Source organism: Onychostoma macrolepis, chromosome 09, assembly GCF_012432095.1.
Source record: "Onychostoma macrolepis isolate SWU-2019 chromosome 09, ASM1243209v1, whole genome shotgun sequence".
NCBI lineage: Eukaryota > Metazoa > Chordata > Actinopteri > Cypriniformes > Cyprinidae > Onychostoma > Onychostoma macrolepis.
Genome location: NC_081163.1, coordinates 28799094 through 28814857, shown reverse-complemented (window position 1 = coordinate 28814857; position 15764 = coordinate 28799094). Strand labels below are relative to the sequence as shown.

Genomic DNA, 15764 nt, shown 5'->3' with positions numbered 1-15764 from the left:
TGGACATGTAAAACCGTTTCTGGAGATTGTTTTTACCCTTACCTAAGTCATATACTTCTATGTAGATATCAGAGAACAGTTTAAAATATTGTATCAATGCATTCTATGGCACCTTTAATATTTTTTTCCCCTCGTAAATGTCCAAATATTGTCAGTCTTTGTCAGTGTTTCTGCACAAACTGGTTGAGTGAATAATTCAAACGATTCATTCATGATGACAGTCACATGTTCAGTTCCTGAATGAATAGGTATTTCTGAATTAATATTTTGAATAAATACAATGACTCATTCATAAAGACAGTCACTTGTTTTGTTCCTGAATTAATCATCATTTTTAAACAAATCGGTTGAGTGAATGATTCAAATGACTCACTGAGACAGCCTCATTGCAACAATTAGTCATTTTATACATCAGACAGATCTTTCCTATTGAAGTGTGTGTTTTTTGGTTGAATTAACTTGAATTGTGGACTGGACTTTACACTTGAGATGACTAAAACTACCAAGAAGGCTCAGGAATCCAAGAGGTAGATGATCAATCGGTTTCATTCCATTTGAAAAAATACCTCGATGGTGGAATATTAGCGGAAAAATGTCGGGAGATTAAAAGGAAAAACTAGGCCGGAAAAGTCTGCCGGTCAATTTTCCATGATGAGTATATTAATCTTAGTACACTGCCCTCTGTGGCATTTGGAGTCTCTCTCCACGGTCCCTAGCACTGGCCGTATGTGTTTAAAGACACGGCTCACAGACAGTGGCTTCCTGAAAGGTCATTGCACATCTCAAAGGCATCCCACAACCTTTAAAGGTCTTCTCTTTTGTCCCCTCTTTAAGTGGCAGATGCATCAAAGAGTGGTCTGCTCTGTTTGGAGCTTTTCCAAACAGATAGATTACAAGTTCAGATGTGCTGGATAAATTAAAGTGCAAAATAACGCCTCGGGGCTGTACTTTACAGCTTTAGCACCTGATAGCATCTCCACTGAACATCCTAAATGAAAAAAAAAAAAAAAGTCTCTCTGTTGAGTCTCAGCTAAGATTCAAGCTCCTGGCTTTCATCATTTTAAGCCAGAGAGCGCAACGCTTTTTCCGGGTAGCTATTGTAGCCTCCATGCACTGCTGCTCTGGAATATCCACTGTTATGCTTGGCATTCAAGGTGGAGAGCAGACTCAAAGGTTGGAGAGCGGTACAAGTGCACTGGAGCTTGAAATGCTTTAATAAGCTGAGGGTGCAGAAATTGTGGTCTCTCTGGAATGATGCATGGACTCACCAGATTGATCCACACCACCGTGTAAAAGGAAGTGTGTGTGTGTGTGTTTATCTCTCTGATGTCGGCCCCTCTACATCTCCAGCTGGTGGGGGCGACGCAAAACCATTCTGTGTGAACTTTGGACCTGATTTCCTACTGTATTTCTCATCTTTGCCATGTTTGTCCTGAAACGTATGCTTTTCATAGCTGGTGGAGGGCGCTTTGGACAGCTTCACATCATTGGATAGTCTTGTGTCCTTGTGTGTTAGAGGAAACTGTAATCAGCATAGTGAGGATTCAACTGTTATGACCTCTAGGCAAGTTTAGAAAGTTGTGTGAACACCATCTGGGTACATTTCAGAGGGATTTGAAAAACCACTTGACCTATCTTTTTTTTTTTTTTTTTTGTATACGACTTATGATTCTGCGAATTGTGTGGCTGGTCTAGAAAAGATGTGCTAATATAAACATTTTTTTAAATAATTTTTTAAAGAACTTAATACTTTTAATCAGTAAGAATGCATTCAATTGATCAAAAGTGACAGTAAAGACATTTACCATGTTACAAAAGATTGAAATGCTGTTCATTTAAAAGACTAAAATTCAGAAATGCTGCATTTTAACATTTATTCATCAAAGAATCATGGAAAAAAGTTCTATGATTTCCACAAAAAACTTAAACAGCACAATTGCTTTCAACATCAATAATAATAATAATACATGTTTCTTGAGCAGCAAATCAGCATATTAAAAATATTTCTGAAGGATCATGTGACACTGAAGACTTTAGTAATGATGCTGAAAATTCAGCTTTGCATTACATGAATAAATTACATTTTAAAATATAATAAAATAGAAAACAGTTATTCTAAATCATAATAATGTTTCAAAATAGTATTATGTTTAATATATTTTTGATCAATAAATCCAGCCTTGGTGAACAGACTTATTACTGATCCCAAATGAAATATTTAATAATTGATTTAGCACAAAATGGTATCGTTTTCCAAAAAGGTCCTTGAAAATACAGCTTTACTGAGGAAGTATTTTGAGAAACTCTGGTTGTTGGATATCTGCCTTCTTCATGCAGAAGAGGGTGGAGCACAGCATGCCCACTTCATCACATGGACACCTGAAGCTATCCCAGGAGGCAGCGGTGTAGCAACCAATATAACTGGAAGGGGACATGCCCCCCTTAGCTTTTAGGATATAAATATTATATTTCAAAAGTTTCCTTTTGATAGGCAATAATTGCAACCATTGGCAGTCATTTAAAAATGCAACATTTAAAACCACTTCATCCATAAATGTTACAATTCTGAAAAAAAAAATCAGCAAAATCCATGTAGGCCTACTGGGTGAACAACACACAATTTATATTCATGTGCAATGCTGATGAGTTTTATACTGTGACAGTCCCAATGCCCTTGCCAGGATGCCTGAAAAAAACAAAAGCGTGTGACCCATGGGACACCGGTGCACAACATGCTGCATGTGCTCATTTGCAAACGCAACAAACAAACATGTGCAGGACAATGCAGGTGTAGTATTAAGCACTTTTAGTTCCTAAAGCATAAACAATGCATATAAAGTGATTACGGTGCAGGATAATTGCCAGAAACAATTGTGCTGAAAGAACCCGTCTGGGTCAGGATATAAAGAGTGTAATAGTACTGTAAATGTCTGCGGTGTAAATGGAAGTGCACTTTAAGGGCTAATGAGAGACAAAGGTTATGCTGTCATGTGCATTACATCTGCCCGCTTCTCTCTGGTTAACTATAACGATCTGAATGAATCGACAACGCTGCTGAGGCGCCACACAAATGAATCCCCGGCAGACATGCTGAGGTCTCATTGCCGAGCGCTGTGATTAAGATGAAGCACTCAAACACAAACAAAGCAAACCTACATCTAACTTCAAAGAGCGCGGTCAAGGACTTTGCTGCGCTCGTCCCAGTGCTTCGCTAAGGGAGCTCAGGCGACATGAATGACCGAGCGGACACAAGGTCTGACTTAGAAATACCAGTGTGGCTTCACATTGTTTTTAAAATAAACTCTGTCTCTGGAAGAAGCGTCAGAGGATGTGACAGTGTAAGAATTCAGAGAATGGCCCGCTTGTATTTGCCCTCAATGTATGGCCATACATTATATCATCTATCACATTTTTTAATCTGGTTTCAGGGTAAAAAAATCTAGAATGTAAAACGAAGCAAATAAGACAACATTGATATTAATTTGTATATTTTATAAGCTATTTCCTAATTTCTTTCATTTTTCTTACCCCATTGTTAAAATGTTATTTTATTTTTCTAAATGTTTTTTCTATAAATGTTTAATTGAATTTTATTTATTTATTTACTTTTTTTTTAACATTTTGGTTAGTTTAGTCTTATTATCTTGCAGTTTTGCTTTTCAAATAAATGTGTTTTATTTAAGTTGATTTTGTTATAAACTACTGTTAAAAAGTTTGGGTTTGATAAGATTTGTTAATTTTGTTAAAAATGTTTGTTAAAAAATGTGTGTAAAAGTATCTTATGATCATAAAGGCCACATTTATTTGATCGAAAATGCAGTAAAATAGTAGTAATATTTGTGATATAATTTTTAGATTTTAAAATAACAGTTTTCTATTTTAATATATTTTAAATTTAATTTGTTCCTGTGATGCAAACCTGAATTTTCTGCATAATTTCTCCAGTCTTCAGTGTCACGTGATCCTTCAGAAATCATTCTAATATGCTGATTTTGTGCAAATAAATAAATAAATACACACACACACACACACACACACATATACATATATATATATATATATATATATATATATATATATATATATATATATATATATGTATGTATGTATATATTATCAATGTTGAAACAGATGTGCTGCTTAATATATGCATAATAATAATTTTGTGGAAACTGTGACTTTTTTCAGGATTCTTTGATGAATAGAAAGTTCAAAATAACAGAATTTATATTTAGCAGATTTTTTTGTAGCATTATAAATGTCTTTACAGTCACCTTATTAATATATAATATAATATAATGTGATATAATATAACACTGAACAGTAGTCTTATTTTAAGGATAAATATTTTTACAGAAAAACAAGAAAAAACCCCACCAAGAAACATATGAGAGCTTTTCTAAAACATGCGAGAGCAATAAAGGAGTGAGGATCTCATTAATAACAGTGCTGCCAAAATTCAAGTATGATTTCAGAAAAACAGACATGCAGCTCTGAGAGAGGCATCCATTGTGTTTGTCCTTGTGAATGGTGCGCTTCCCCCTGTGTGCAGAGAGAGAGAGAGAGAACGAGAGGAGGGGGCGTCTCAGACCGAAGCAGGCCTGGAACAGTGCTTGTCAGAAAGGCCTTGTCCTGCTGTCAGGCCAGCACCACGCTCATCGATCACAGTCACACCCCCTTCCAGCCCGTGTCCCATCCACCATCGGGGGTCCATGCCGCATAAACAGCCCTATCCGCCGCTCGCATCTGCCGCCTGGGGCCTGCATTCCAGGGCCTGCGGATACCATCTTTGAAGTGAAAGCACTGGGTTCGCTTCAGAAAGAGTCCTCTATCCCTTCGGACTGCCTTTTACTCCGGTGCTTTGGAAGGTGAGGCCATAAAGGAACAGTTGGAAAAGCAAACAAGCTTTGACGCCCTGAAAAGACTCATGCGCACGGAGCAGCGGAACAGCCTTGGCACTGTAGCTCTCGTCTTGTGCATTGAGATGCGCGGCTTTCTTCGCTTTAATTAATTCTCGGGTCAGGACTTTATAATGGTGTCTTCAACACAAGTGCAGCGTCTGTAAACCCACGCAGGTTATTTAGACGGCTGCTTTCCCACAAGATTCCTGCGCAGCTGATGTTTTGTGGAAGCAGTGTTATTGCTACAGGGGTTTCTGAGATTTAATTAGTTTTTGTTATAGAAAGTGGAATGATGGGATTTTCAAAAGTCAAATATCTCCTTGGGTGTTTACTCGGGAAAAATGCAGCTGGAAGACTACACAAATAACTCGCCACCGAATTGATTTGTTTACAGGATTAATTGACTTTTTGCACTGTAACAACATCCTTTTGGTTTCAGAATCGGATTGTACGGGCAGCACTATTTGACCTGGAAAAATAAACAGCATTTCTGCCATGTTTCACTAGAGTTTGCTGTTAGCAGAACTGCTCTTGACCGTTTGGACGAGTAACCTCTCATGGTTATTATGTTGCAAGCACATCCCGAAGTAATCTCACATCATTTGGCCATGGAAAATGTCAAGACTGAGACTTTACGGTGGAAAATGCTTTGGGGTCACATATTCGTTGGAAAAACAGCTAGAAAAATACTCAGGGAGCGAGTGTCCCCTCACTTGAAATTGATAGAAAAACCAAATGCAATGAGTCAGAGGTACAATAATAGCTTCCATCTGGGACCTGACCTTAGTTTATGAAGGATAATTCCAGCATGAAAGGCCTGCAGCAAACCTGAAAATGACAGCGCTCTAAAGAACAAAGCTTTGGCCGTGTGTGCGAGAAGCCGTTCTGTCCTGCGAAGGTGTTAAACAATTACCAGACCAGATGAAATCACAACTAACCAAGGACAAGTTTTATTATTTTTATTATTTTAAAGGATAAAACTTTCGGAGTTACTGTTCTCTGATTCGTTCAGAGTGATAATGAGCAAGCACACATCCCTCGTCAATCAGCTCAACAGACAGACATACTTCTGAGCCGGCTATTTTTTCCTCAACTAGCTTATTTAGTGGGCATGACACTCTGTCATTATGAATTACAGCACAAACCACTGCCCTCCTGTTTCAAAAGGAGAAAATGTCAAGGTCACAATCCCATGAGCTGCGTCTGAAGAAAATACCTGTTACGTAATGCACACTAGTACTGTGCGATATGATGAGTAAACATTTTGAATATTACAAAGCTCTTTTTATTTGGTTATATTTATTTATTATGTTTCTTAAAGAAAATATTCAGTCAGAGATATTTAAATACTGTGCCAGGAGCAAAATATATGCAGTTGGTAAGTTCAATTCAATGTAGGGAACCAGTTCAAGCTGTCTATTTTAATTAACTCTTTTTCAATTATTCAGAAAGCAGGCTTTTTTTACATTTTAATTTAAAATTTTTTATTCCACTTGGTTTTTACTGCATTTCACTTCTTGCATTAAACAATGTGTTTGGCATCAGTGGTAGGTGAAAGGATGATTCCTCTAAAAAATAAATAAATAAAATGAGAAGAAAACATAAATAAATGAATGAATGAATGAATGAATAAATATATAAATACATATTATTTCAGAGGAAACACTTAAATATTGAGATATATAAAAGACAAAAGGTTGAACATTGCCAAGATTTGTTTCAGATGTAGCACACAAATAAATAAATAAATTGTGGTCTGGAATTCCAAACTAAGCTAATCATTTGGTCGTGATGATGAATTATAAACAAACAAACAAACAAACAAACAAATAAATACATACATACATACATACATAAATATACATATACTAAAGAGGAAAACTGTGCTACGGCAACTAACAAGGCCAAAAACGAAGCACATAACTTTAGAAAGTTACTGAATCAGTACGTATGTGTACATGTGTTCTCCAGTCAGATGTCCTCAAACTCTCTCTCTCCAATCCCTACATAAATGTGCTGTAACTAAACACATGTGACCTGGTCGATATGAGACTGATTTCTGAGGTTTTATTATGTCACAGCCCCAGTGATTATGTGGGGTGTGCAGTGTATTTTCTGATGCCTGAGCAAATCCAGGTCCTGTCTGAAGCCCTATTTTATCCGCTCATTACAGCCAATGGCCCCAACAAAGCACTGGACAGCAGACCCAAAAGCAGAGAGCCAAAAAGCAGCACATTAAGGTCACTATTTAGTAGGAGAGATTTGGTCAGTGTGACCGACAGTAGCTGTTTTTTCGGGAACATTGATGTGGATGGCAAAGTGGTGACTGGAAATCTCAAAAGTACTTGTAACATTGGATAATGTAATAGTCCTTCTACAATATCAGTCATACTGAGCACCACAGAAGGGACGGGGAATTCAGAGATCGAAATACAGTATTTGATCCTGCAGCCAGGACAATCAGCGGTGAGAATCCAGAGGTGGAAAAAAACAACTCTCTGGCCTCCCTGTACTACCGTTACCCATGATTACTGCTTACGATTAGCATGTACTAATTGTGCAACGAAATGACAAATCTGCACAGATAACGATCTATTAAAGTCCCATCATCTGCTTGAGCGAGAGAGCACGACCCTTGCAGGAGGCCTCACTGCTGCATTAAGCTTTTTCAGGAGTATTTTTAATTGTCCATCGAGGTGAGCACAAACTATCTGAACTGACTGAGCGCTCTTTAGGGACTTTCAGTCTTAGCAATCAGTGCATAAAATTAATGAGCTGTCCTGCTGCTGTGATTTGAAACAAAGCCGGGCAAGCAAACGCATTCCCCATCTGAGCCTCATGCTTTGGGTATTGCAAAACTCAGCCTCATTATCACCACCGGCAACTCAAAGGAAACTCAAGACTCAGAACACACGAACAACACAACCGCAACGAGAGCCGCTGATTTTTGAAATCCTATTCAGAATAGAGCAAACAGTCTATAAATTAATCTCCTTTAAAGCACCGCCGCTACAGTCATCAAAGCAGAGCTTTTGTAACAAATCCACTGTCTTCAAGAGTACATTTCAGAATGTTTTTGTTGGATTTCAATTGTCTGCTATGAGAAAAGTGAGGTATATGCAATAAAAAAGAGAATGAAATTTAAAGGGTTAGATCACCCAAAAATGAAAATTCTGTCATTAATTACTCACCCTCATGTCGTTCCAAACCTGTAAGACGTTCGTTCATCTTGGGAACACAAATTAAGATATTTTTGATTAATTTTGAGAGCTGTCTGACCCTCCATAGACAGCAATGAAATTACCATGATCAACGCAAAGAAACGTAGCAAGGACATCGGTAATATAGTCCATGTGGAACCCCCCTTCAGGGGTTCGACCATAATTTTATGAAGCTACGAGAATACTTTTTGTGCGCAAAGAAAACAATAATAACATAATTTATTCAACAATTCTTCTCCCCAAGTTACCGTCTTCCCCCATTTTGGAGAGTACCATAGATAGATAGATCTATCTATCTATCTATCTATCTATTGATACTGTACAAATAATTCTTTGTAATATTCTATAATCAATTTCGTCTTCTATATTCTGCAATCTATAATCAGCAAAAATGAATGAAACGTGACAAATAAATGCTTTTTTTTATGCCTCTATGCTGATTAATGGAAAAACAGTTTTCACAAAAATATGAAGCACACAACTGTTTTCTACATTGATAATAACAACAACAACAACAACAATAATAATAATCTTTCTTGAGCATGAAATCAGCATATTACAATGATTTCTAATGGATCATGTCACAATGAAGACTGAAAAAAATATTATTTTGAAAACTTTTATTTCAAACTGTAGTAATATTTCACAATAATACTGTTTTTACTGTATTTTTGATCTAACAAATGCAGCCTTAGTGAGTGTAAGAGGACACAAATCATGTTGTCATTCCATTTGGTGTCAAAATCAAAAAAGAAAAGAAAAGAAAACTGCAGATTTGAACAATCCTAAACAGAAGCTCGAGGGATTTTTATTATTTTTTTCAAAGTGAGGGACACCAGTAGAACTACATCAGGACATATGTTCAGCCGCTATGAGGTGGTGCATCACTAAACCATATCAGCCCTCAAATCTGCCTAAAAACCAAGAATAGCGTCCGTCAGGCTGTATTAAATCCAGCTTTTGGCTCAGAGGTTTCCATCTAGCTTTAAGGGCTTGTTAAAATAACCCATTGCACTTTCTGCCGCCGCATTAATAAGATCTGATAACTAATCAGGGATAGCTAGCACAGGGATTGTATATCTTGCTAAATCCAGCCGGAATGTAAACCATTGGCACTCTCAAAGGAGTCCCGTGGCAGCTGCGAACATGGGAAGCTTCGCAAAACAGACAGACATCCGGCTCAAATACTCCTTTTATTTGCTGTTTTAAGATCAAATTATGGTTAGAAGAATTTTACACAGATTTTAGATTGTCGACTCGCTCTGTTTCATTATCATAATGGGATGTAATTTCCAATCCTGGACCAATTTAACTAAATAGAGAGGTGCAGCAGCCATACAGCAAAACTCAATGAAATATGTGTGAAAAACAACACAGAGGTTATGATACGGTGCAATATTTCCACACTCGTAGTGCTGACACCGTTACAGTGGAGTCTTTCTGTTAGTGATAATGAACATGTGAAAATCCACTTAAGAATCACCTCTAGGTCTGCGGCTGTACTGATGCCGATAATTAAAGTAACCTTCGTTTCATTTGTGGGAAATATATCACTTCTCGCCACAAGTTCACACATATTAAAACACAAGATCGCACTCATTCACACACAAGCGCACACCCACACGTGCACATGCATACATGCATTCGTGTTCACATTCGAGAAACGCTTCATTTGCATTTAGAAAGCAAATCCCTTTAAAAATAATACAGTCACATTAAGCTTCTCACTTTCTTGCAGGGCTAGCCAATTTATAGTAGTAAAAATGTCTTATTTTAAGACTTCTCTTCCATATTCATGAATTTGAATATTTATGCATTTACTTGAAATAATTGTTAGTGTAATTTTTATTTCTAATCAGAGCAACCATAGAAAAAAATACCATTAAAATCTAGTTCAAATAATCTAATCTAGCCATGTTTTCTGTAGTGTTTTTCGAGAAATGAACATGCCGGAAAATAATTTTTATTCATAATAAACTGCAATGTTTACTCTCAAAATGTTTTACTAACATATTTCAATAAATGGAAAATTGGGTACTTCCAACAATATTTTTGCCTGTTGCCTTTGCCTGTGGGAAGTTGCCCCACTTTGTGCCTTTTATTACATTTGATATTATATTTTAGCATTTTTAAATTATGATATAAACAATGTATTAAATCAGAGTTTTGAACCAATTCACTTAAACTGAAAGTGTGATCTGAATCAATCTGCTACTAAAGTTTCATTTATTCCTCTTTATGCAAAAATAAATGACAAACTCTTTAGTAAACTTAATTGACAAATAAAAACTTGATGAAAATCATCACAATATTGTCATTTGTCACCATCAATTTCACTATATATATTTCGTGAATTTAAAGCTCCAGATTTGCTGTGCTTGTTTGTAGGGCTGCAACAATAGTTAACTGCCAAAAAAATTGTCATTATATGTTCACATGAAAAAAAAAAATAAAAAAAAAAAATAAAAATAAAATAAAATAAAATAAAAAAAAAACAAATAAAATAAAATAAAATAAAATAAAATAAAATAAAATAAAATAAAATAATAAAATAAAATTAAATTAAATAAAATTAAATGAAATAAAATAAAATAATAATTGTTGTTGTGATATATTTAATTAAATTGCAGTCTTTGTGATTTGATAATCACAATAACAATTCTGGATTTACTTCGATTGATCGTGCAGCCCTAATTGTGATGCTACAAAAAAGCCTAACGCTTCTTCTTTTTCTTATTCTTTCTTATTCTCCTTTATTTTATGTAAAACCTCAAAACCATCCCAGTCTTATTCTAAATCCTTGTTTTTTTGTTCTCAGATGAACTGTGTGCTGCTAGATCAGATATTGTAACCAAACGCCTAAAACTTAACTCTTTTTAACTCTTCTGCATCTCAAATGAAACTTCTCAATCCAAACATTTACAAAGGCATTATCCAAGAACCGCATAAAGCAGTTGAACTCCACAAAGACAAAAGGCCATTAATTATTTAAGAGGTGCTCCCTCAGTAAAGCATCAAAACCCACTATATGACTCATCCACGCTTGAAGTGTTGAAATGGAGGTCTGCACACCTCAAAATATCTCTGTCAGAGTCACACTCGGGCTCCCTGCCGTAATCAATCCGTTAGCACAGCGGGCCTGCCGAGAGATTTGTGACTTAGACCCTTCCCCTGCACATGAGTGTGCGACGCAGCAGCTGTCACGCTCTGGTAATATAAGCCCTTATTAGTGTCCATTAGGCTGCACTGAAACTAATAAGAGATTGTCAAATACATCCAAACATTCACACAACTCTTCAGAAAACAGAACACGGCGGACATGGCGAAGAGCGTGATGCTCTTAATGCAAAGGTCGTTGACGTGATGGGGTGACATTACAGGGTGATCAGGAGCAGGAACGGTAGAGATTTATTCTCGAGATTCTAAAATAAAACTAAAATCTACTCATTAAGTGAACAAAAATGATGCTGAGATTCATTCATTCATTCACTTTTCCATGTATTCGCTCACTGACCGATCGATCAATCAATCAATCAATCAATCTATCTATCAATCTATCAATAATTATTATAGCTTCTATTAATATTTTGCATTAGCGTTTATTTGTATTTTTTCAGGTTATTTTAATAGACTATTATTATTTTAATATTATTACTATATTATTTTATAATTTCAGGTTATTATATTTATTTATTTTATTTTCTATTTTAATATTATTATTTATGTTTAATGTTTAATTCAGTTATAGTTTTAGGTATTTTGCATTAGCTTTTTTATATTCTCAGTTTTCATTTTTTAGGTTAATTTTTAGTACTTTTGTTATGTTCTTTTTATTTTAATGTTACTATTTATGTTTAATTTATTTTTTTATTTCAGTTTTAGTTACTTTGCATTTTTATATATATTTTCAGTTTTATTTTTTTAGGTAGTTTTTTTTTGTAATTTTGTTTTATGCTTTTGATATTTCTATTTTTTATATTACTATTTATGTTTAATGTTAAATTATTTGCAGTCACTTTTTTATATTTTCAGTTTGCATTTTTTTTTTTTTTTTTTTTAGATTAATACTTTAATACAACTTTAGACATTCTACTAACTATAAGTAACTTTGGAACTACGTGTCAACTAATTCTCATTAATTTGCAACTACATGTCTACTAATTCTCAGTAGGGTAGGTTTAGGGTTAGTAGAAAAAGTTGACATATACTTGCAAAGTTTCTGATAGTCAGTATGTTGTATGTTGTGGACCCATCAAAATAAAGTATTAGAAGATATTAAGCGGACAGTCTACTAATAATCTAATGACTGCTAGTTGAAATGCTGTTGCAAAGTTACTTACTGTTAGTAGAATGTCTAAAGTGGACCATCAAAATAAAGTGTTAACAATAATATTAATTAATATTTTAGTACTTTTGTTATGTGCTTATTTTAATGTTACTACTGTATTTATGTTTAATTTCAGTTTTAGCTGTAGTTTAGTCCTACTTTTTATTTATTTCCAGTTAGTAGTTGTAGTACTTCAACTTATTTTAATTAGACACCAAGGCAACATTTTTCTATTTTCCATGTAATATTTATATTTTATTTTATTTCACATTTATTTAAATGTTTTAATAGGTCTAGTTAACAATAACCCTGGCTCACTCATTCTTTCAATCTCTCATTCAATATCATTCAAATCCCCCACTAATTCACTCATTACTCAGTGATTCATTGCCTCTTTCATTACATCACTTCATTCATTCACTCACTCAGTAACTCGTTCATTCACTCACTCATTCATGTACTTATCAAAGCCCTCCCATTGCCCTGTCATTATTATTTACATCCCAGAGACACACTGAATCACTTGACAGGCGTCTGGTTCTACACGCCACAAATGGGTGTTTGGATTGATAAATTGTATGGAGCAGTCACCTTCAGAGACATCAGTTCTACACGACTCCTGCCAAACCACAGGCTAGAAAACTAGCCAGCAAAAATGCATGACCATGCACAACTATTTGAAATGTATGGTCAGGCCTCAGACATCAGCATTTGTATTCAGTTTCACCGTGTGTTTGGCTGATTCCAAGTTCCATTCCACTCATGGGGTAAAACTAGAAACGCCAAAATCACATGTGTTTCATATAAATCACATTTGATGCATGAGGAATTAGTTGAGAAATAGTGTCTGCTTAAGCATATTAATGAGGAACTTTCAAAAGAGATCCTAAAACGGAATCCCTTGAGAAGTTAGATTCTGTGCAGTATTTAAATATTGATATATATATATGTTTACTTTACATTTAGTCAGCATTTGTCATATCCTGTTTATTTTAGCATTTAGATTAACATACAGCATTCTGCTATACAATAAAGAACTATTACTAACTATTACTTTTTGCTAAAACTAATTATGGTCATGCAGGAAAATACATTAATATGTGTTTTTAAGTACTAATAAGCAGCCGGTATGATAGAAATATGCATGCTAGTTAATAGTGAGAATTTGTCCTTAAAATAAAGTATTACCTGAAGAATTGCCTTTTGGCAATCAAAGATCTTTCATTTACATTTATGCATTTAGCAGATGCTTTTATCCAAAGCTACTTACATTGCATTCAAGTTACAGTTTTTATATTTCATCAGCTCTTGATCTTGGCGTTGCTTGCACCATGCTCTACTATTTGAGCTACAGGAAAGCCTTTCATCATTGATTATTATCACATTATGATTGTAATTCTTACATTTTAAATTTATTAAATGACTAATTAAACTGCACTGAGTAATTAAACAAACATCCTTCCAATTTGTCAAAAGTCAAGAAGAAAAAAAAGGTTTTTCTTCAATCTGATTTTTTATTTTACTTCTTTTTATTATCATAAATTTTAATATTTAATTATCCTTGAATTGTTAAATGAAAAAGCTCCCAGAAAACATAATTGAACTACTGAACTACTGGTAATTTCTAAGCTATATTACCGTAAATGTTAAAATAAACACTGTCGGCTTGGCAGGAACAATATTAGGATTTCTAATTTTTAACTGTTAAAATGTGCCACTACATTAGATATATTGTGGAAATGAGGGCATCAGGTGGACTGTAGTACATGTTTAGTCAGATTTAAGTTAATATACTCTATTGTCATTTGCCTTTAAGTATTATTGAAATAAATTAAGCACAAGGTCAGAGGTGACGGACTCTTAATGATTTAATCACTGTCTGCCAATTACATGGCCAATAACAACACTAGAACAAGAGGTTAAGTTCAGCCCATCATTGCTATGGTTAAAAAAAATCTCAGGAATAACAGCGTGCTCTACTTTTCTTTTTTTTTTAAGAGCAGCAAAAACTGTTGTGTGGTTTTGTTTTTCTCATCACTTTGCCTATGGCATGCAAGTTTCAGATGCATCTTGATGTAAACACCCTCATGACCCATTTTGCAGCTGTTCCACATATAGTGTTCCATAACAGACACATAAATACACACACAAACACAGACGTCTAACTGAACACAAGCCGGCAATCAGGGATCCTCTCACATCAAGACGAGTACAGCTGGACAGAAAGCATGGCGAAATTCTTAAACATCTCTGGGTAGTGCTGGAGTCGAGGATAGACACAGAGCATTTTATGAAGAGCAGAAGTGATTTCTCCAGGGAGATGGCTTAACACAAATAATACCATGGGCAGGACTGAAGTGCTCAAACCAGCTGCCAGCCAATCTATTATCAGCTCCCTCAAACACAGCAAGTCCTACAGTACACATTTACACACCAGACAAAATGTTCTCAGGACGCTTTCACACTAAAGTCTTTTGTGCTTTTTGGGGTGAAAACAGATTTCCAAATTTGCCCTAAGTCTGTTATAAAAGGCGGTCTCAAGTGAATATGGGAAGTACAGTAGAGTTCACAGTTGTTGCAAAATGCAAAACAGTCTAACTTGTGAGACTAAACCGCTATTGATTGCATTCCCATCCATGAGCATGTTCCTGACTATTTCTCATGACTACTCCCCTCTGAATAAATGTTGTTTGAGAGAAGCTCTGCAGTCCTTCAATGAATCTGCGACAGACAAAATGCGAATGTCGTTTTGTGCATGTAAAGTTTGGACGGTAAATTCAAAAGGGAAAAATACTTAAACGTAAAACTACTGCACTCACATCAGTGGTGCAAAAGTACTGTGGTTCTGACCCAAATACTGTAAAGAGAAAGCAAGCTGCCTTATGGGACATTCAGTATGTCAAAAATGAAAATATAACTCCAAATGGAGTCAAACATAGGGGCTATTTTTAAAAATGTAACTTTTGAAGCTACTTTTGAACCCCCTAAAGTTGCATATTAGTACCTTAGAGTAGCACCCAGGGGCGTAACTATCAGGGGAAAAAGGGGACAGCGTGCATCGGACCCAGAGGCTGAAAGGGTCCCAACTGAGGGCCCCCCACCACTGAACATGTTTTTGAGGGGGCACCATAGAAAATTCTGTTCAATGGGCCCAGAATCCCTAGCGACTACACTGGTAGTACCTTAAAATATGCACTGAAAGAATGCAGAGTACTACCTTAGGGTACTACTACGAACCTTTAAGGGGTGAATAGTTAACCCTAAGGGTACTGACCCAGGGATAAGATGTTGTTCCCCTAACGGTACAATATTTCC

General features: G+C 35.5%; 1 protein-coding gene across 5 annotated transcripts in view; it reads right to left on the bottom strand.

Moving 5' to 3' along the window:
- Positions 1-15764, bottom strand: part of epha3 (eph receptor A3) — a 180322-nt gene that overhangs the window by 91212 nt on the left and 73346 nt on the right. The window contains exons 4-5 of one of the 5 annotated variants that reach the window (XM_058786652.1): positions 8093-8129; positions 6432-6469 (exon numbers count right to left, since the gene is read on the bottom strand). The exons of 3 other annotated variants lie outside the window; for them this stretch is intronic. In XM_058786652.1, the coding sequence (XP_058642635.1) occupies positions 8095-8129 (35 nt within the window). In that variant the 3' untranslated portion in view covers positions 6432-6469; positions 8093-8094. Of the gene's footprint in view, positions 1-6431; positions 6470-8092; positions 8130-15764 lie in introns of those variants that run through there. One more of the 5 variants, XM_058786653.1, reaches the window with a different exon arrangement.